General features: G+C 50.3%; 1 protein-coding gene across 5 annotated transcripts in view; it reads right to left on the reverse strand.

Annotated features, from left to right (window-relative positions):
• ZDHHC14 (zinc finger DHHC-type palmitoyltransferase 14) overlaps positions 1-22,210 on the reverse strand; it is a 112,230-nt gene that overhangs the window by 41,376 nt on the left and 48,644 nt on the right. For all 5 annotated transcript variants that reach the window (XR_009553614.1, XM_060205276.1, XM_016185445.2 and 2 more), the window contains exon 2: positions 11,729-11,889. Coding sequence is in view for 4 of the 5 variants with exons in the window: in XM_060205276.1 (XP_060061259.1) it covers positions 11,729-11,889 (161 nt within the window). In the remaining variant the exon portion in view is untranslated. The remainder of the gene's footprint in view (positions 1-11,728; positions 11,890-22,210) is intronic.

Below are 22,210 nucleotides of genomic sequence, written 5' to 3' on the forward strand. Positions count from 1 at the left end.
CTGAGTTCTGGCCAATAGGGTGCGAGTACACGCCTGGCCAAGCCCCTGGAGCCCCGCCCACTCCCCTGCACCGGCCTCACCTTGCAGCCAAGAAGGAAGGTCCTTCAAGGACTTTGCAGAAGTCACAGTGATAAAGATATGGGGGTCCCCCTCTGACCTGCCTACTGACCCCCCTTCTGCCACGTGGGCAGAAATCCACAGTGCCAACTGATTGCAGGTTCACTTGTTACAGCAGCCATGCGGCCCTGATTCATAGAAGGGGTGACATTTACAACAGGAATGCTTTCCCTGCCTCATGGGTCACTCCCAAAATAATCCAGCTCCAGGAGCTGGGTGGTGGCGCATATGGAACAATGCACATGTTATCACGTGCAGGGACCCAGGTTCAAGGCCCGGGTCCCTACCTGCAGGAAGGGAGCTTCACCAGTGGTGACGCAGGGCTGCGGGTGTCTCTCTTCTTCTCTCCCAATCTCCCTTTCCTGTAGAGTTTCTCTCTGTCTCTAAAAAAAATCCAGTTCAGGGAGTCGGGTCGTATCACAGCGGGTTAAAAGCAGATGGCGCAAAGCGCAAAGACCAGCGTAAGGATCCCTATTCGAGCCCCTGCCTCCCCACCTGCAGGGGAGTCGCTTCACAGGTGGTGAAGCAGGTCTGCAGGTGTCTGTCTTTCTCTCCCCCTCTCTGTCTTTCCCTCCTCTCTCCATTTCTCTCTGTCCTAGCCAACAACAACAGCATCAATAATAACTACAACAATAAAACAACAAGGACAACAAAAGGAAATAAATGTTTTTTAAAAACTAAAAAAAAATCCAGTTCAAGAACCTCCCCAGTTTGCCTACCGGCCTCTCCAGTAATACCAGGAATAGAATATGTATTTGCAGTTTAAATGGTTATAGTCACTAGGCGTGTACTGTATATTATCTTTTTTGTCACCTCTGGACTTTCACTGCTCCAGGCTGACTTTTTTTTGTCTCCAAGGCTGTCACTGGGGCTTGGTGCAGGCACTATGAATCCCCTGCTCCTGGGGGCCATTTTTTCCATTTTATTGGACAGGACAGAGAGAAATTGACAGATGGGAGAGAGAGGGGAAAAGAGAGACACCTGCAGATCTGCTTCAACACTTGCAAAGCAACTTGCCTTGCAGGCCCCTGTGCTTCGCACTATGTGCATGCCGCTGCCGGGCCTCTGACATTTCCCCCCTGTAAATAGAGAGAGAAACAAAGGGAGAGGTAGATAGATAGATAGAGAGAGATAGAGAGAGAGATAGCCGGTCCCAGTTCGGGGCACCAGTTGCCAGTCTAGCTTTGTGAGCGGGAGAGAGACGACCAGGGACTCATGGCTGAGCTGGGAAGCAGTATCTCGTTTACTAATCAGATACATTGCCTTTTATGCATCTCTTCACCAAGTGGCAAGGGAAAGGAAATGACTAGGAGAGGGGGCGGAGCAAAAAAAAGAGCTCGAACAGAACATAGAAAGCTTCCATCTAACCAGTGGGGATTAAACCAATACCCTGCAGGCAGGGCGGGACCCAGGTAAAACAGTGATGATGTAAATAGACCACATTGTAAGTAATACAAGCGAACCTAATGCGATGATTAAAACAGAAGGTCTTAGAAGCAGAATTTAGAGGCAGACCAACAAGAGAGAGAAAGACAGACACCACAGCACTGAAGTTGCCTCCAGTGGGGTGGGAGCTGGGCTCGAACCTGGGACACACACACACACACACACACACCAATGCAGGCACCCTCCTAGGTACTAGGTCCTAGGTGCTAGGTGCTGGGTGTTTCTCCCCATCCCACCCCCCCCACACATATATAATATCCTTTTTTTTTTTTTTGACAATTCAACCTTTAGACTCCAGGGAGGGAGAGAGATAGAGATACCTGCAGTCCTGCTTCACTACTGGCAAAGCTTTCCTCCTGCAGGTGGGGACTGGAGACTTGAAGCTGGGTCCTTTCACACAGTAACATGTGCGCTCAACCAGGCGCGCCACCACCCGCCCTCTTCCAGCTCTAAGACTGCTTTGCCTTGACTTGTTTAGGTTTTTGTCTGAGCTCCGCATTCAAAGTTTGACTAGGCAGAGAGGGTGCAGTACCACAGCACTGGAGCTTCCTCTGCTGTTGTGGTGGTTCCACCATGTGGTACCAGGCCTCAGACCTGACATGCTTGACGGCCCCCCTCTAGAGAGCTAGCATTAGCCCCCACCCCCTCCCCATGATGGTCATGTTTTAGGTTCCACCTGACTTTCTAGCTTCTCTGCCTGGGTTTATAAGAGTTAAACACAGAGAGAGCAGATTTCACAGCTGACATGAGAGGCAGGAGAGGGGCAGGCCATGATTAATTCAGGCCTGGGGAGCACCTGGGGGCAGCAGGGGAGAGGTGGGGCACAGGCAGATGCCTGGGCTTCTCTTTGATGCCTTTCCAAGGCGGCTGTTGTCACCCCATGCTCAGGGAAGGTCACGGGCACCTTGTTCTCTATGATGGAATCAGATGAGGTGCCTCAAGCCCCCCTGGGTACTTGCCTCCCCCAGATGCCTGCTGAGCTGAGCCTCTTCATGAGGGCAGTCTCTGGGGTACAGACAGCTGGGCCACTCTCTTTCCCCTTCTCTCTCAATTTCTCTGTCCTAGCAAATGATAAAATATTTAAAAACATAATTATTAAAGGCTCTGAACCCCAATTCCATCAGGACCCAGAGAGAGAAGGGGAAAAAAGGAAGGACACTCGGAAGTAGTAATAAGTGTAGGTGTGACATAGAAAGGAAGAGAAGGCAAGATCATAGTGGGGAAATGGGCAAATAAATAAAAAGATAGTTATAGAAACAGTCAAGGGGCCGGGTGGTGGTGCACCTGGTTGAGTGCACATGTTATAGTGCACAAGGACCCACGTTTGAGCCCCTGGTCCACATCTGTAGGGGGGAAAGTCTTGCGAGTGGTGAAGCAGTGTTGCAGGTATCTCTGATTCCTTCTCTATCTCCCCTTCCCTCTTGATTTCTGTCTCTATCCAATAAATAAAGTTTAAAAAAGATTTTTTTAAAAAAAAATAATAATAGTCAACCCATATATGTGACCTTGGGAGAACCACTGCAGTTTGGTGGACACAGAAGTCTGGTGATGGGAACAGTGTGGAAATATACTCCTTTGTCTTATAATTTTATAAATCAATATTAAATCACAAAAATAATTTAAAGATAATACAATAAAATTTATTTATTGGATAGAGACAGAAATGAAGAGGAGAGGGGAGACAGAGAGGGAGAGAGAGACAAGTATAGCTCTACTCCACCTCTTGTGAAGCTTCCCTTCCTGTAGGTGGGGCCCAGGGGATTGAACCCTCATCCCTGAACACAGTAGCCTATCAACTCAAGTGAGTTGCCACCACCCATCCCCTCTCCAAAGCTGGCTTTTAAAGATGGAAAAGGAAGAGTCCAGAAGCAGGCTGAAGAAGAGGGAAGGGTGCAGTCAGGGAAGCCTGCAGGAGGCCTGTGAGGACAGGCAGAGTGGGGAGGGGGGTGTCTCTCCCACCTGCCCCTTTCCCTGAGTACAAGCTGCTGGGCCTCCTGCTGGTATCCTGCGCCCCGCCCATCCCATCCCAGCCATGCCCCTGCCCCGCCCACCAATCACAGCCCCGCCCCGCCCCGCCCCAACACGCCCCGCCCCCCCCCCCCCCGCCACAGCCCCGCCCACCAATCACAGCCACGCCCATGCCCCGCCCCAACACGGCCCGCCCATCACATCAAAAAAAAAGAAAAGAAAGCACAACCACTCGGGCTGGAGCCCCTAGTCCCCACCCGCAGGGGAAAGCTTTGTGAGTGATGAAGCGGGGCTGCAGGTGTCTCTCTGCCTCTCTCCCTCTTTTTTGTTTTGTAAAAAGTTTTATTTATTTATTTATTTTCCCTTTTGTTGCTCCTTTTTTATTGTTGTTGTAGTTATTACTGTTGTTATTAATGTCATTGTTAGGACAGAGAGAAATGGAGAGAGGAGGCGAGACAGACGGGGGAGAGAAAGACAGACACCTGCAGACCTGCTTCACCGCCTGTGAAGCGACTCCCCTGCAGGTGGGGAGCCGGGGGCTCGAACCGGGATCCTTACACTGGCCCTTACGCTTTGCGCCACGTGCGCTTACCCTGCTGTGCTACCGCCCGACTCCCTCTTTTCCCTCTTTATCTCCTCTTTCCCTCTTGATTTCTGGCTGTCTCTATCCAATAAATAAAGATAGTTTAAAAATTAAATTAAATTTAAAAAAAAAGAAAGGGAAGAAGGAAGGAAGGAAAGACGAAAGAAAGAAAGAAAGAAGGGAAGAGAAAAAAGAAAGGAAAACATGGCCGCTAGAAGCTGTGGATTTACTGTGCAGGCACTGAGTCGTGGCAATAATCCTGGAGGCAAAGAAATACACCAAACTACACAGGGGCAGGATGTCACTGAAAGTCCTGAAAGTGGGGCCGAGCGGTGGCACACCTGGCTGAGTGCACATGTGACCACGCACACAAAGGTTGAACACCCAGGTTCAAGCTCCCTGTCCCCACCTGCAAGGGCAAGCTTCGTGAGCGCTGAAGCAGGGCTGCAGGTGTCTCTCTCTTCTTCTCTATCTCCCCCTCCCCTCTCAATTTCTCTCTGTCTTGATTCAAAATAAATAAATTATCTCTCAAAAGTGTTGCAAGGCCAGGGCAGCATCCCCAGCCCTCTCCCCAATGAGTTCTCTGGCCCAAACTCAACAGAACAAACATCTCAACTCAGCCTCCCACTAGCATCCTTGCTTCTTGCTGATGCTTCTGTGTGTGTGTGTGTGTGTGTGTGTGTGTGTGTGTGTGTGTGTGTGTGTGGAAAATAAACGGAAGGAAAGGAAAAAGGACAGAAAGCCTTCTAGGGCCAGGGGCAGGCTCTGTCTGCAGAGAAGACTCCTTGCCATCACCAAGGCCCCCAGCTGCCCCCGGGTACTGCAATCCTACTCCTGCTAATTACTCATAGATGGCTTGCCCTCTGCCAGCCTCGCAGAGAACCCCCTGGAGAAAGAAAGGCCGCCAGCACCCAGGTCTTGAGCTCCCAGCCTCCAGGGCAGTGAGGGAAGCACCTGCCAGGGCTCACGACCAGCCGAGAAGCAATTACAGAAGCCAGAACTCCCATCTTCCGCATCCCACAAAGATCTTTGGTCCAGACTCCCAGAGGGGGAAATGATAGGGGCAAGATGACCAGAGGGCTCTGAATCCCAATTCCAGCAGGACCTGAAGCATTTGCCACTAGGAATCTTGTTTTTATACTATGCATGGAAGGGAAATGAATCTGGAAAAACACCAGAGGAAGCTGGGTAGTTTCTCTGAGAGAGAAGAGCAAGAAAGGACACACGGAAATAGTAACAGGTGTAGGCGTGACTTAGAAAGGAAGTGAAGGCAGGAAAGTAGAAAAATGGGCAAAAGAAAAAATATAGACATAGATACAAATAGTGATACATACAAAGTCAACCCACATCTGTGACCTTGGGAGAACCACTGCAGTTTCCAGTGGAGGGAACTCTGGTGGTAGGAACGATGTGGAATTATACTCCTGTTATCTTATGATTTTGTAAATCAATATTAAGTCACTGATAATAAAAAAGAAAATCAATGCCTGCAGTTCAATGAGACAGCTCTCAGTGGCTCCCCGAGCACCTCCCAGTCTCCAGCCCCCCCACCACCATTCACAGCTCTTAGAAGGCGGTGCTGTGCTTAAAATAGACCCATGAGCTGATCATGATTAATTTTCTAAGGAAACAGACAGACTGAGCATTTATCTAGGCTATGTACACACACACACACACACACACACACACACACACACACACACACACACACACGAAGCTCAAGGAAGGGCTTAAGGATCCTGGTTTGAGCCCCCACCTGCAGGGAGTTGCTTCACAAGCAGTGAAGCAGGTCTGCAGGTGTCTGTCTTTCTCTCCCCTTCTCTGTCTTCTTCTCCTCTCTCCATTTCTCTCTGTCCTATCTAACAATGACGATATCAATAACAACAACAATAACTATGACAACAATAAAAAACAAGGGCAACAAAGGGGAAATAAATAAATAAATACAGGGGGTTGGGCAGTAGAGCAGCAGGTTAAGCGCACGTGGTACAAAGCACAAGGACCTGTGTAAGGATCCCGGTTCGAGCCCCCGGCTCCCCACCTGCAGGGGAGTCACTTCACAAGCGGTGAAGCAGGTCTGCAGGTGTCTGTCTTTCTTTCCCGCTCTCTGTCTTCCCCTTCTCTCTCCATTTCTCTCTGTCCTATCCAACAATGAACGGCATCAATAACAATAATAATAACCACAACAAGGGCAACAAAAGGGGGGGGGAATGGCCTCCAGGAGCAGTAGATTCATGGTGCAGGCACTGAGCCCCAGCAATAATCCTGGAGGCAATAAATAAATAAAAATATAAATAAATATTTTTTTTAAGAAGGGATAAGCAGGGGGCTGGGTGGTTGACCACACACGTTACCATGAGCAAGGCCCAGGGTTCAAGCCCCAGGTTTCCATCTGCAGGGGGAGGTGGAAATCTTCTCTTTTCCCTTTTTCTGTTCAGTAGTGGTCATTGATTTCTTGTACACGAGAAACTTCGGACAATCCCGAGTGCCTGTGATTCACAGACTGGGTGTTTCTAAAGGATAATGACGAAGCGTGCTTGGCCCTCCGGTCCCGCTCTCCAAGCTTTATTAGTCTGGGGCCCTCACACCTGCCAGTTCTCTGCACTAACTGGTGCTTTCTCTCCAGCTCCAGATTTACTTGTTCCTAGATTTATGGGGTTCTGGCACCAGTGCTCCCTGGCTGGGGAGGATGGGCCTCTGACTGCGTGAGTGCATCTGCCTCTGGTCAATGCTTGAGCCACTGGAGCCCAATTCCCCCTCTGTCTCAGCCCTTGGGGACTGTATTTCCCGCCTCGAAGTTTCTAGCTTCTGTGCTCTCTCCCACAGGACCTTCCTCCACCCTGTCCATTCTTCCTTCCTCCTCCAAGACCCTGTCCATGAGAACTGATTATAATCACAGTCCTTGTTCTTATTTTAGCCCAGCATGTTGACAGTGTGTCTGCCTCTGCTTTGCTGGCTCAGCAGAAGCTCTGAAGAATGTGACATTAGTGCAGGAGAGAGAGAGAGAGAGAGAGAGAGAGAGAGAGAGAGAGCTTCATTATTTTTGTAGAGAGCTTCCAAATCTTATGATTGAGAGGTCACCCAGTACAGCACCCCTGCACCACATGGGAGAACCATGCACAGCACCCAGGGAGCTCCATGGATGGTGGGCAGAGCTGTGGGGTCTCTCCTCTCTCATCACCATGCATAGCACCCAGGGAGTTCCATGGATGGTGGGCAGGGCTGTGGGGTCTCTCCTCTCTCATCACCATGCACAGCACCCAGGGAGCCCCATGGAGGGTGGGCAGGGCTGTGGGGTCTCTCCTCTCTCATCACCATGCACAGCACCCAGGGAGCCCCATGGAGGGTGGGCAGGGCTGTGGGGTCTCTCCTCTCTCAGCACCATGCACAGCGCCCAGGGAGCCCCATGGATGGTGGGCAGAGCTGTGGGGTCTCTCCTCTCTCAGTACCATGCACAGCACCCAGGGAGCCCCACAGATGGTAGAGTGGTGCTGTGGTGCCTCTATTTGTCTGTCTTCCTTTCTCTCCATATTAAAAAAAAAAAATCTGGGTCAGGAAGGTTCTTTGGTTTCCTGCACAGTTGACGCTCTCAGTTTGTACAAACTTCCAGAGCTGCAAGTCATACCTTGAAATGCATTAAGAGAGAGACCCCGTAATTCAGAGAAGCATGAGGACTGAAACACCTTTGAGGGCAGAGGACTTTCAGTTCCCAGATCCAGAGTTGTACAGGTTCCAAAGTGTGGCCTCTGGCAAGTTGAATAGCCACTGCTTTCTACCTCTCTTTCTGGAAGGAGGAAGAAAATAGCCCCCACCACCTACAGAGCTAGTTGGAAGCTGGGAAGACAATTCTGGAGAGTGAGAGGAGCTGTTGTGTAGACGTCTACACACCTTTCCAATGTGGTGAAGTGGGAGCCTTGAGTACATGTGACTTCACTGCTCCTTCCCTCTTCCTTCCAGAGACAGAGACAGAGAGGGACACAGAGAGGGGAGACCTCAGCCTTGAAGCTTCCTCTGATGCTAACAGCACCTTCCATGTGGAGCCAGGGTTCAGACCTGGGTCAAGTACAAGGCAACATGAAGATGAGTCTCCCACCCCTTCCTTGCAAATACTTTGGACGAAACAAAGTGTCGTTGTCCCCCGTCCCCCCTCCCCGCTGCCACCCCTAGTGCCTTGCTTCCCCTCAGAGCCAGGCTGCTCACAACATCATGATCTTCCCCCAAATTTCATAATTGTCAACTGTGACATCTGGTTCCCAGTTCTCCCAGACTGGAATGTTCTTTTCTTTTATTCTCTGAGAGATAGGGATGTTGACATTCCAAGCTGCCACCCACCACCCGGCTTTGGCGGAAGACTGTCATCACTGGAGGGTTCGAGTGCTTAGTTTCTCAGAGGCCTCTGAGCTCCTTCAGGCCCATCGGGGAACCATCTAGACCTCAGTGACTTTCCCAGGGGACAGAAGGGCCCTGGAGGCCACTCCAAGAGGGGCGTCACCGTGTCTGGAATGTCCACGGGACTTGGGAACCAGGCTTTGGGCCGTGGTGGGGCGTGTGGGGGCAGAGCAGGAAGCTGGCAGAGGGGGACTGGATGGTGGTGACAACCTGACGGAGGGTGTGTCAGGGGGAGGGGGCCTGCTTTGAGCTCCAGGGACCCCAGACCCCTTTGTGCCTGGGAAAATGGTCGCCATGTGTCACCTTCTACAAAACGAGACTAAGATCGATCAAAGCAACCGCCTATGTCACCTGATTTTATTTCATACGTTCTTTGGGGAGAGGGGCTCTCCCCATAATTACAGAACGCAAAGTGACTCTAAAATGCAGGAAAGATCTAAGTAGGGGTCAGTCCTGACGACTAAGGAGTCACGAGCGTGTTCCAATACAAAGTACATGCTGGCTATCATCTGTAGAAATCATAGACTCAGAACTTGGACTGGGTTTGGTGTCTTGCACCTGTTGGGCATTATGCCAGCCCCTCTGCTCCATCGCTGATGCTGTGGTCTATTTACATCATCATTGTTTTGCCTGAGACCTACCCTGGCCCTGCCTGCAGGATGTTGGTTTAATCCCACTGGTTAGAACCTTCGCAACAGCTGCTATAGAAGCTTGCTACCTTCCCACTCTTTTCTTTCCCACCCCCTCTCCTAGCCATTTCCTTTCCCCACTTGCCACTTCCTGTTAAATATATATATAAAGGCGTTGTCTCTGATCAATAAAGGCACTGCACTGCGTTCCCGCTCCGCCACGAGTTCCTCGTCTCTCTCTCTGGCGAAGCTAGCCCAGCATGCACCAAAGTAAAGGACTCTGGGGGGGAGGTGGAGAAGGGGGTGTTCGGGTCCTGGTGCTGATGGTGGAGGAGGACTTAGGCTGGGGCTGAGAGTGTTTTACAGAAAACTGAGAAATTTTACACGCACACCAACAACTGAGTCTCATCACAGCTTTTCTCCTCATTCCACATACAAGTGATAGGTCTAGACCTCTAACAGATCCCTCTGTCAACCATCACTGCTCACTTTTGTCAGGAACGTCACCACAAGCCTTCTTGTAGGCCTCTACAGGACCTCGCCCTCACTGCAGAGCAACAATGGGAGAAACTGTCCCACAGGCCTGCCTGGGTGCCCAGCCTCCGCCTACCCCCCTCCCCACCCCGAGTCCCCATCCCCCTCACTCTGAGCCTGGGGGACATTGAGAACAGAAGGGCCCAGAAGGAGACCCCAGCTGGGCACAGGGCCTTCCTCAGCCTACCTGGCCTTCCTGGGGGTAGCGATGGTAGCTGGTGGAGCGGGGCAGGAGAGGACATGGAGTTAGCGGTTAGTGTGGGGCAGGGGGGAGGTGGGCAGGGGGTGCCCCCAGCACCCTGAGGCTGAGACGGCCAGGACATAATACAGATGTGGTTTTAATTTTTCAAAAGTTGTTTTTTTAAATAAAGATTTGAGAAAACCTTCAAAAAGAAATAGAAAGAAAGAAAGAAAGGAAGGAAGGAAGAGCCCCACTCTCTGAAGGGGGACTGGGTCATCCTGAAATGAGCACAGCCTAGAATGTTCCCAGCTGTGACCATGGGCTGCGAGCTCAGACTGACAGGGACTCAGAGGTCACACAGGCTCCTGTGCTGTACAGGAATAGACACGGGCCCTGGGTCAGGTCAGTGTGTTAAACAGCTGCATCTTCTTCAAGTTTGCAAGCGACTCTCTGCCCTAATCCTGCTTTGTAGGCCTGTTCTCAACTCTGACACCATCTTCCCAGACAACACTTTCAGCAGGTTAGCTGCTGGGCTCAGGCAAAAATTAGTAAGGTCATGGGCCCCTTGGAACAGACCTAAAATAGACTTCCTAGCTCCTTCTCACATGAAGACCTCTAGTTTCATTTGCTTTATTCCAACCTTTGGGTTCCTGATTATTAAACAATTTGCTTTCTATCTTACCACCTTTCAGCCACCAAGCTGCAGATGCCACCATGACACCAACCTGACTTCCCTGGGCAGACGACCTCACCAATGTGTACTGGAAACTCCCCTCCCCAGAGCCCTGCCCCACTAGGGAAAGACAGAGACAGGCTCGGGGTGTGGATCCACCTGCCAAAACCCATGTCCAGCGGAGAAACAATGACAGAAGCCAGAACTCCCACCTTCTGCTCCCCATAAAGAATTCAGGTCCATACTCCCAGAGGGATAAAGAATAGGGAATTTTCCAGTGAAGGGGATGGGACACTGAACTCTGGTGGTGGGAACTGTGTGTTACTGTACCCCTATTATCTTAAAAATATTGTTAATCATTATTAACTCACTAAGAAAAAAAAATTCTACAGAAAAAAAAATCCATGGGAGTAGGTTTAAAAAAGTTCAAATAAATAAGCTGTAGTTTAAAATTAAAATGCACTTTGTCACCATGATGGGATATTTATTTTAGTAAGCTTAAAATGGCTTGCTCGGGACATTTGACACGTGGCTTTTGACATTTTATTTTATCTTATTTTTCTAGGGAAAAAATCAGCTCCTCTCACTGTCTAGCAAACATAGACCTGAACACAGAAAACTCCAGACACACTGGGGAAAGAGCACAGCAGGTTAAACTGAAGTCGCTCCAGGTCGCTATTCTGTAAACTGCACATAAACGTCCACGGCTACAGAAGGGAACAGAAGGAGCAGACCTGGCAGGGTGCATGCCTTACCAGGCTCGAAGCCCTGGGGTCAGACCCTGGTGCCACATGGAAGCACCCTAGGAGCCTGGGGAAGATCCACACATGGTGCAACAGTGCTGTGGTATCTTTCTTTCTCTTTCTGCCTCTCTCTCAACCAGAAATAAGAAAGAATAAAAAGGGGGGCAGGAGTTATGGAATCATGGGCACAGGAGGCTCAGGTGACCCAGAAAAAGGAAAAGAAGGAGCTAGAAAGGAGCACCTGCTATTCAGGCCTCGGCCACTCAGTGGCTCCTCCTCAGGGCAGGTGCAGACGGGGCTCAGGAGCGGCGATGGTGGAGCCCCAGCCTGCCTTCCCCCTCCCACCCCGCCTCTGCTCAGGCCATCCTGTGGCCCCCAAGACCCTCGGGACACGTCCGCCCCTGCCCACCTGGCCTGCCACGCAACGCGCAGGTGACGGGCCCAGGCCCCAGGCCCCAGGCTCACCTATCTGCCGTTCCAGGTCGGCCGCCTCGTCCGGGGTCGCCCGGGGCAGGACTCCAGGGTCGCTGAAGCTGGTCCGCAGCAGGGTCCCCATGACGAAGAGGAAGAGGGCGCCCCCCACCGCGGGGATGGCAGGAGTGATCCTCACGGCCAGGTAAGGGCAGCTGTAGGGGGGAGTGGAGGAGAGGGGAGGGGAAGAGAAGGGTGGAGAGAAGAGAGAAGAGAGGGGAGGAAAAGGGAGGAGAGAAGAGACAAGAGGAGAAGAGAGAAGGGAGAGGAGAAGGGAAGAGAGAAGAGAGGGGAAGGAAGGGGAGAGGAGAGGGGAGGGGAAGAGAGGAGAGGAAAGGAGGGGAGGGGAAGAGAGGAAAGGAGGGGGAGGGGAAGAGAGGAGAGGAAAGGAGGGGGAGGGGAAGAGAGGAGAGGAAAGGAGGGGAGGGGAAGAGAGGAGAGGAAAGGAGGGGAGGGGAAGAGAGGAGAGGAGAAAGGAGGGGAGGGGAAAAGAGAGGGGAAGGGAGGGGAGGGGAAGGGAGGAGAGGAGAGGGGAGGGGAACAAAAGGGAGGAGAGAAGCGAGAAGAAAGGGAAGGGGAAGAGAGGAGAAGAGAGGGGAAGGAAGGGGAGAGGAGAGGAGAGAGGAGGAAAAGGGAGGAGAGAAGAGAGAAGAGAGGGAAGGGGAAGTTAGGAGAGCAGAGGAGAGGGGAAGGGAGGAGAGGGGAGGGGAAGGGAAGAGAGGGGAGGGGAGGAAAAGGGAGGAGAGAATAGAGAAGAGAGGAGGGAGAGGAGAGGAGAGGAGAGGAGAGGAGAGAGAGGAGAGGAGAGGAGAGAGAGGAGAGGAGAGGAGAGGAGAGGAGAGGAGAGGAGAGGAGAGGAGAGGAGAGGAGAGGAGAGGAGTAAGGGGAGGGGAGGGGAGAGAGGAAAAGGGTAAGGGAGAAAGAAAAGAAATCCGTGTCAGCCAGCAGCAGGGGGGTCTGAGGACTTCCCAGGCTGGCTGGCAGGGGCTCATTAAAAGCGAGTGGGGAGTCGCAGTGCAGCGGATTAAGCGGATTAAGCACACGTGGCTCCAAGCGCAAGGACCAGCTTAAGGATCCGGGTTTCTGACTTCACAGGTCTGCAGGTGTCTGTCTTTCTCTCTCTGTCTTCCCCTCCTCTCTCCATTTCTCTCTGTCCTATCCAACGATGGCATCAATAACAACAACAATAACCACAACTATAAAACAGCAAGGGCAGCAAAAGGAATAAATAAATAAGCATTTTTTAATAATTAAAAACAGGGAGGGATTTGGGGTCCGGAGTGGTGCACCTGATAGAGTGCAGAAGTGTTACCGCACACAGGGACCTGGGTCTGAGCCCCTGCTCCCCATCTGCAGGAGGGACACTTCAAGAGTGGTGAATGAAGCAGTGTTACAGCGCTCTCTCTCTCTTTCTCCCCCCCCTCGCTTCTCTCTCTCTCTCTCTCTCCATTAAAATAAGCAAATACAAACTTAAATTAAAAAAAACAACTCTGCCTCCAGGCTGTCCCTCCAGACTGGAGAAGTGCCTCTCTGTGTAACATGACTCCAGAACCAGCACTGGTGACATTTGGGACTGCTTCAGTCAGGGGCAGAAGAGACGCCTGGCTTGGTTCAGAGCCCAGGAGCCAGCCTTGGGGAGCAGGCAGGGGCCGGGCTGGGGTCCTGCGGACCAGAGCATGTGGTGGTGAAACCGTGTTGCACAGGGTCCTGGGTTTGAGTGCCTGCTCCCCACCTGCAGGGGAACACTTCACAAGCAGTGAAGCAAGCCTGCAGGTCTCTCTCTCTCTCTCTCTCTCTCTCCTCCTCCTCCTCTCTCAATTTCTCTCTGTCCTATCCAATAAAACAGAAAGAAAAGTGGGTGGGGGAGATAATGGCAGCCAGGAGTGATGGATACAATTTGAAGATAGTGAACTCCAGCCATAATCCTGGTGGCAATAAAAACAAACAAACAAGCAAATAAATACCCAAACTGCATGGCCTCCCTCCTGAGCTCCTTGTCTTGAAGAACGGCAACCGGTGATAGTCTCGAGGCAGAACACCTTCTGCTGACAAGGCCACCAGCCTGTCACATGTCCACAGAGTCTGCATGCAGCCTCGGGGCCCTGCACCCCTCCTCAGTCCAGCTCCCCCTCAGCCCCTTCCTCCTTAAAAACCTCGTTCCCTGCCTGGGATGGGGAGTGGTTTTTGGAGACTGGAGTCTGCCATCTTGCCAGGGTTCCTGCCTCCTGATTAAAACCTACTTTCCTTTGGATGGGTGTGTTGGGTTCCTTAGGATCTATCCCCAGGAGAGGAATTGCAGGGTCATAGGGCAAGTCCACTTCTAGCCTTGTGAGAGTTCTCCAGACTGCTCTCCACAGGGGCAGGACCCATTTCCACTCCAGTATGAGGTGTGATCTCACTCATAGACAGAAGTTGAGAAATAAGAACAGAAGGGGGAACGCAAAGCAGAACTTGGACTGGGTTGTATGCATCGCACTTAATAGGAAAGCTTAACCAATGGCAAAGTTTGCATCCTGTGGGCACAGCTGGGGACATTCTAGGCTGCACTCATGTCAGGACCCGTCTTCCTCGAGTGGCAGAGTAGGCTGACCAGCTTCCCTGCAGAGAGTGGGGGGGTCCCCGCCATTGCTGCTCTACAGTGAGGGCCAGGTCCTGGAGAGGCCACAAGAGGGTCCACGGTGCTGCTTCCGATGGAGATGACCAGCGATGGCCGAGAGAGGGACCTGTTAGAGGTCTAGGCCCATCATATCTCTGTGGAAATCCCAGGCCAACCTGACTTCCCTGGGCAGACGACCTCACAGATGTGTCCTGGAAACTCCCCTCCCCAGAGCCCTGCCCCACTAGGGAAAGACAGAGACAGGCTGGGGGTGTGGATCCACCTGCCAACACCCATGTCCAGTGGAGAAGCAACTACAGAAGCCAGAACTCTCACCTTCTGCACCCCATAAAGAATCTTGGTCCACATTCCCAGAGGGATAAAGAATAGGGAAGCTTCCAATGGAGGGGATGGAATATGGAACTTCCAAGCCTGAGGGTCTGAGATCCCAGATTCAATCCCCAGGCCACCATCAAAGGGAGCTGAGCAGGGCTCATTCTCTCTCTCTCTCTCTCTGTATCTCATTAAAATAAAATGAGTAAAACATTAAAAAAATATATTTATTTATTCTCTTTTGTTGCCCTTGTTGTTTTATTGTTGTAGTCATTATTATTACTGATGTTGTCATTGTTGGATAGGACAGAGAGAAATGGAGAGAGAGGGGAAGACAGAGAGGGGGAGAGAAAGACACCTGCAGACCTGCTTCACCGCCTGTGAAGCGACTCCCCTGCAGGTGGGGAGGCAGGGGCTCGAACCGGGATCCTTACACCAGTCCTTGTGCTTTGTGCCACATACGCTTAACCCACTGTGCTCCCACCCGACTCCCGAGTAAAACATTTTTAAAGAAGATTTGATCCCCAGTGCTATAGATGCCACAAAGAGGGGCCCTCTGGCATCTCTCTCTCTCTCTCTCATTAAAATAAATAAAATATTTAAACTATATATTTAACACACACACACACAATTTCTAACCTCTCTTCCTCTCCTCTCAAACCAGTTCCTGTGCAGAAAGAGCCTGACAAGCCGTGGCTGGGGATATAGCTCAGCTGGGAGGAGCACAGGCCTTGCACGCCTGTGGTTCCCACTCCACCCCCAGCACTGCATTTACCAGAGTGGCGCTCTGACCCCACGGCTCCTCATGCGAAACTCTCTGCTATCAGACATAAGATCTTTATCTGACCTGGACTATGCTGCTGTTCACAGCACGATTTGACAGATAAAAGGCTGGGGGGGGGGAATGTGATATATACATGAGGGAATGAATACTACTCAGCTGTTAAAAATGATGATGTCATCTCTAGTGAAGCTGGAAGATGTCATGTGAAGTGAGATAAGCCAACAAGTGAAGGGCAGATATCAAATGATCCCCCTGATTGGCAAGATTTAAGAAATAGGGATGGGGAGGGAGAACACACAGTGAGCCGTGGACTGGGCGTAGTATATAGCACTGGAACGAGGACTCTGAGGAACGAGAGGGAAGGGAGGGGGCGCAGCGGGCTGTGGGGTCCTGGTGCAGGGGTTGGAAAGGATCACTGGGTGTCACAGGGTGTGGGTGAGAGTGTTGTGCAGAGAACTCTCACAGGGAGACAAGAGACTGTACCCACTAACCCAAATACCCATTAACCCCATCAACATGACAGCCCAGAATCGACCCGGCCACAGTCTGCGTCCACAGTCAGAGAACAGCTGCCAGGATAGAGAGACAGGAAACGGCTTCCTTGGACGAAAACCCCGGGACTAGAGCCATTCCGTAAACATGTCAGCGAGGAGACCTGCATTTCCTTAGTGGGTGTCTCCACCACTCTGTCCCCCAACCTGAAGGACATTCTTCTATTTAAAATTTTTTTTATATTTATTTATTTTCCCTTTTTGTTCCCTTATTTAATTGTTGTTGTAGTATTGTTGTTATTGATGTCGTCAATGTTAGATAGGACAGAGAAATGGAGGGGAGGGGAAGACAGAGAAGGGGAGAGAAAGACAGACACCTGCAGGTGGGGAGCCGGGGGCTCGAACTGGTATCCTTACGTTGGTCTTATGCTTCAGGCCACCTGTGCTTAACCTGCTGCGCTACTGCCTGACTCCCCCCAAGGACATTCTTTGGAGGGAAGACGTGCTTCCCTTCAAGCCAGAGGCCAACCCAAACCATACTTGCAAAATGCAGCAGACACAAGGAAACCGAGAGGACAAAGAAGTTGGGTCCCTGCTCCCAGAGGGGAAGAAATGTTAGGGGAAGATGACCAGAGGGCCTGGAACCCTAACTCCATCAGGACCAGGAGAGAGAGAAGAGGAAAGAAAGAAGGAAAAAAAGGAAGGACATTCAGAAATAGTAAGAGGTGCAGGTGTGACTTAGAAAGGAAGAGGGGGAGTCGGGCTGTAGCGCAGCGGGTTAAGCGCAGGTGGCGCAAAGCACAAGGACCGGCTTAAGGATCCCGGTTTGAGCCCCCCGGCTCCCCACCTGCAGGGGAGTCGCTTCACAGGCGGTGAAGCAGGTCTGCAGGTGTCTGTCTTTCTCTCCTCCTCTCTGTCTTCCCCTCCCTCTCTCCATTTCTCTCTGTCCTATCCAACAACGACAACAACAATAATAACTACAACAATAAAACAACAAGGGCAACAAAAGGGAATAAGTAAATAAAATAAATATAAAAAAAAGGAAGAGAAGGCAGGACCATAGGAAAAAATGGGCAAATATATATAAATATAGAGAGAAAGTTATAAAAACAATAGTCAACCCATATCTGTGGCCTCAGGAGAACCACTGCAGTTTCCAGTGCAGGGAATGGGGACACAGAACTCTGGCGGTGGGAATGGGGTGGAATTATACCCGTTACCTCATCATTAAAAAAAATTATTTATTATTGAACACACAGAAACTGAGAAGAGAGGGAAAGACAGAGAGGGAGGCAGACAGAGTGACACCTGCAGCCCTTTTTCACCACTCGCAAAGCTTTACCCCTGCAAGTGGAGACCGGGGGCTTGATCCTGGATCATTGTGCACTGTAGTGTGTGTGCTCAGTCAGGTGCACCACCGCCTGGCTCCCTTAATTTTGTAAGTCAGTATCAATTCACTAATTAAAACAAAAGAAGAAGTAGAGAAGCATGTTCACTATCAAAAGGGTTCAAGCCCCATTAACTCTGGGTAAAAAAAAAAAAAAAGTACAAGCAAAACTGATGCCCAGGGTCCCTCAGGAAGACAAATTCTGCCTTTGGGAATTTTTTCTCCAAGAGGAAGGAGAGACACACTAAAAGCCCAACAGGAAAGAGCCTGGTCTCCATCCACCTGTGCTGCCGTCTCCAGGTTCCTCAGATTCACGAGCCACCTGGCCACCCCGTGATTTCAGATTTCCAGAGCTCGATGGCCAGGCTTCCCAAACATAGAGTCCTGCAGTGACATCTCAGCCAGTGACTCACACGTCTGAAATAATAACAGAGCAGCAGAGCAAGGGAAGGGGGTTGTCACAAAGAAAGCATAAAAGGCAGTGGGGCTGGGGGAGCACAGACAGGACTTGCACGCCTGTGGTTCCCACTCCACCCCCAGCACTGCGTTTACCGGAGTGGGGGAAAAAATGACCTTTTTCCTTTTCCTATGAGTCACTGGGAGATAAAGGCAGTTTTTCATCTCTGGGCAGGGTCAGAAACATCATTTATATCTTGATATGCTTCTTACTCATGGGCTTGGGAAGAAATGAATCTCTTCAGAACAAAAATAAGCTCATTTCCCAGAGACAAATAGAAAAAAAAAAAAACCAAAAACAGGAGCTGGGTGGTGGTGCACTGGGTTAAGCGCACATAGTACAAAGCACAAGGACCTGCGCAAGGATGCAGGTTCGAATCCCTGACTCCCCACCTGCTGGGGGGATGTTTCACGAGTGGTGAAGCAGGTCTACAGGTGTCTATTTCTCTCCCTCTCCCTCTCCCTCTCTCTCTCTCCTCCTCCTCCTTCTCTATCAATTTCTCTCTGTCTTATCCAATAAAAATGAAAAAAAAAAAAGGCCACTAGGAACAGTGGACTCGTAATGCTGGCACCAAGCTCCAGTGATAACCCTAGAGGCAAAAAAAAAGAAAAATCAGGAAAAGTGCAGGTACCTGATTCTAGAAGGGAAAAGAAAAGCAGGTCAGGCACCAAGGTAAAAACCCTGGGTTGATGGTGAGGGTGGATGTTCAGCTTCATGGGGGGGGGGGTGAGATAAGACACAGTCTTCTGGTGGTGGGAATGGTGTTTATGTACACTCCTATCAATTTGTAGTCATATAAATCACTAAGTAATATGAGAGGGGAAAAACTGATTGAATGTCTCAAACTTTTTAAAGCACAGACTGAGTCTTTTTAATACATAGGCAGAGTCTTTGATATGTTGACTCTCTTAAAAGCTTAGTCCGGGGAGAACAGAAGCAACCGGTGGCACAGCTATATACAAATAATGTCAAAGGACATAAAATATGGTGATGGTGTGTATGATACAGCAAATCCTAACAAAGGGATTTTTCAAAGTTAACCCAATTGCCAAACAATGTGATTTTTGCAATAACTATCTATTGTCTTCTTAAACCCTAAGACAGCAGGAAGCTCCCGCTTCCACTGTAGAGCCTATATTTCCCCCAGTCCTGGAACCTCTGGGGTGGGGCTCACTTTCCTGCATGCTTCTCTCAAGTGATACCAAAAGATATTGCATCCGCCAATCCCAACCTAATCAATGCAATGAGTACCACGTCAGCATGCTTCACGTCAGACTGTGTCCAGAGATGTCAGGCATGGAATCCTGACAACCCTTCATCTTCATTACTCAGGTGAGACCTTTCCTTTCATGGTATTCTCTAACTCCATTCCAGGAGGTTCACTTCCTAACAAAGTCCCAAAACCTAGATATAGACCAGGTCCCGTAAGATAGAGCATATGTTCACATGTATCCATAAATTAAGGCAAAATATATACCTGAAAGCAAAAATACACAATAGTCTGTAGTGAGTCAGTATCAAGTTCATAATGAAATAGTGTCTACTTAGACTTAGATACCCTCCTCACCTACTTCCTATTACAGTTCTCTCACTCACTCCAAAGCTAACCTTATAGCAAAGCAAGGACTGCAAAAGCTGAATAAGGGCAAGAGACTGGCATACCTTAATGATGACTCTTTAGTCACTATCAGGCCACCCCATCAGCTGGGGCCCTAACTGGGGAGTCCTGAGATACCCAGACTTGATGGGCCTAGGCCTCGAATAAATCCCTCTCTCCATTGTTATCGGTCATTTCTATCAGGAACAAAATAGACCCCTTTGTGGGCCCCCATAGGACCTTGCCCTCAACTTGGATCAACAACAGTAGATAATGTTCCATCCTCTGAAGGGAGGATGGACAACATACTCTATGCTTCGCCTGAGGAAGATGGGTCCTGATATTGGGGCAGCTTGGAATGTTCCTACTCATGACCACAGAATGTGAGCTCAGATCTACAGGGATGCAGAGGTCACATAGGCTCCTAAGCTGAATATGGGCAGATCACATCAAATTGATGGGGTTTACAGTCAACAATATTTATACCCCTTTCTCATATTAGGGAGCTACTCTCTTCCCTGATCCAGCTTTCTGGTTCTTTTCCAGCCATGACATCATCTCCCCAGACAATAACTTGAATCCACTGGCATATCAGATTTCAGACTCAGGGGCAAAAAGAAAAAGGGGAAAAAAAAACAACTAGTATAGCCACAGGACCTTTGGAATTTAACTAAAATTTGCCTACTAGCTATCTACAAAATGGAGGACCCCCCAACACCACAACTCTTCATCTGCACTATTCCAGCCCTTAGGTCCATGATTGGTCAACAATTTATTTGGCTTTGCTTGTTAACTCTCTTTTCAGCCACCAGGTTCCAGATGCTAGCATGATGCCAACCAGACTTCCCTGGACAGACAACCCCACCAATGTGTCCTGGAGCTCTGCTTCCCCAGAGCCCTGCCCCACTAGGGAAAGAGAGAGGCAGGCTGGGAGTATGGATCAACCTGTCAACACCCATGTTCAGTGGGGAAGCAATTACAGAAGCCAGACCTTCCACCTTCTACAACCCACAATGACCCTGGGTCCATACTCCCAGAGGGTTAAAGAATAGGAAAGCTATCAGGGGAGAGGATGGGATACAGAGTTCTGGAGGTGGGAATTGTGTGGAGTTGTACCCTCTTATCCTATGGTTTGTCAATGTTTCCTTTTCATAAATAAAAATTTTTTTTTAAAAAAAGGAAAGAAAAGCAGATCAATGGCCATATGGAACTCTTGAGGATGCTGTCTCCCACAAGACACCTGCCCTGTGTGGGGACCAGGGTTGCAAAAGCTCTTTCTAAAAGCTGCACACAACAGAGAAGCTACCTTTAGTATCTGAAGGGGGAGTGTCCTTTAATTTTTAAATATTTATTTTCCCTTTTGTTGCCCTTGTTTTTTTTATTGCTGTTGTAGTTATTATTGTTGTTGATGATGTTGTAGCTGTTGGATAAGACAGAGAGAAATGGAGAGAGGAGGGGAAGACAGAGAGGGGGAGAGAAAGATAGACACCTGCAGACCTGCTTCACCACCTGTGAAATGACTCCCCTGCAGGTGGGGAGCCCGGACTTGAATAGGGATCCTTACGCGGGTCCTTGTGCTTCGAGCCATGTGCGCTTAACCCACTGCGCTACCGCCTAACTCCTCTTTAAAAAAATGTTTATGGGGCCGGGTGGTGGCACACCTAGTTGAGCACACACTACAGTGCACAAGGACCCAGGTTCAAGTCCCCGGTCCCCATCTGCAGTGAGAAAACTTCATGAGTGGTGAAGCAGGGCTGCAGGTGTCTCTGTCTCTCTCTCCCTCTCTCTCACCCCCTTCTTTTTTAATTTCTGGCTGTCTCTACCCAATAAATAAATAAAGATAATAAAAAATAAAAATGTTTTCATTTGTTATTAGTAGTTTGATACGAGACTGTAAGATCACACTGTCCAGCTCCACACCACACCCACCACCAAAGTTCTGTGTGCTCACCCCCAACCCCCAAAGAGTTGTCTCAAGTCTTATAGTTTGCTTGTGTGGAGAAGGGTTAAATAAACGAACTCTAGGGTTAAGAAGGAAAACGCAACAAAAGACATCGGGAAGAGGGTGGCTGAGATGGAGACAGAAAGGACTGGAGGCAGCTCAGCTCTCTAACAGCTGTGGAGATGCCCAAGATGAGACTTGGCACTAATTAATAATAATAACAGCGATAATAAAGATATGGAGTCATTCTGAGTAAAATCCAAACAGAGAGGTGGGAGGTGGGAGCTGGGTCCCAGGCAAATCCCCCAGACTAGTATTGAGAGAGAGAGGGAGAGGGAGGGAGAGAGAGGGAGAGGGAGGGAGAGAGAGAGGGAGAGGGAGGGAGAGAGAGAGAGAGAGAGAGAGAGAGAGAGAGAGAGAAAGAGGAGACACCCCACAGCTTTGCCCATCCTCCATGGGGCTCCCTGGGTGCTGTGCATGGTGCTGAGAGAGGAGAGACCCCACAGCCCTGCCCCACCCTCCATGGGGCTCCCTGGGTGCTGTGCCTGGTGCTGAGAGAGGAGAGACCCCACAGCCATTCCCACCCTCCATGGACTCCCTGGGTGCTGTGCCTGGTGCTGAGAGAGGAGAGACCCCACAGCCCTGCCCACCATCCATGGAACTCCCTGGGTGCTATGCATGGTGATGAGAGAGGAGAGACCCCACAGCTCTGCCCACCCTCCATGGAGCTCCCTGGGTCCTATGCATGGTGCTGAGAGAGGAGAGACCCCACAGCTCTGCCCACCCTCCATGGAGCTCCCTGGGTCCTATGCATGGTGCTGAGAGAGGAGAGACCCCACAGCCCTGCCCACCCTCCATGGGGCTCCCTGGGTGCTGTCCATGGTGCTGA

This window comes from Erinaceus europaeus, chromosome 13 (genome assembly GCF_950295315.1).
Source record: "Erinaceus europaeus chromosome 13, mEriEur2.1, whole genome shotgun sequence".
In the NCBI taxonomy this organism is placed as follows: Eukaryota; Metazoa; Chordata; class Mammalia; order Eulipotyphla; family Erinaceidae; genus Erinaceus; species Erinaceus europaeus.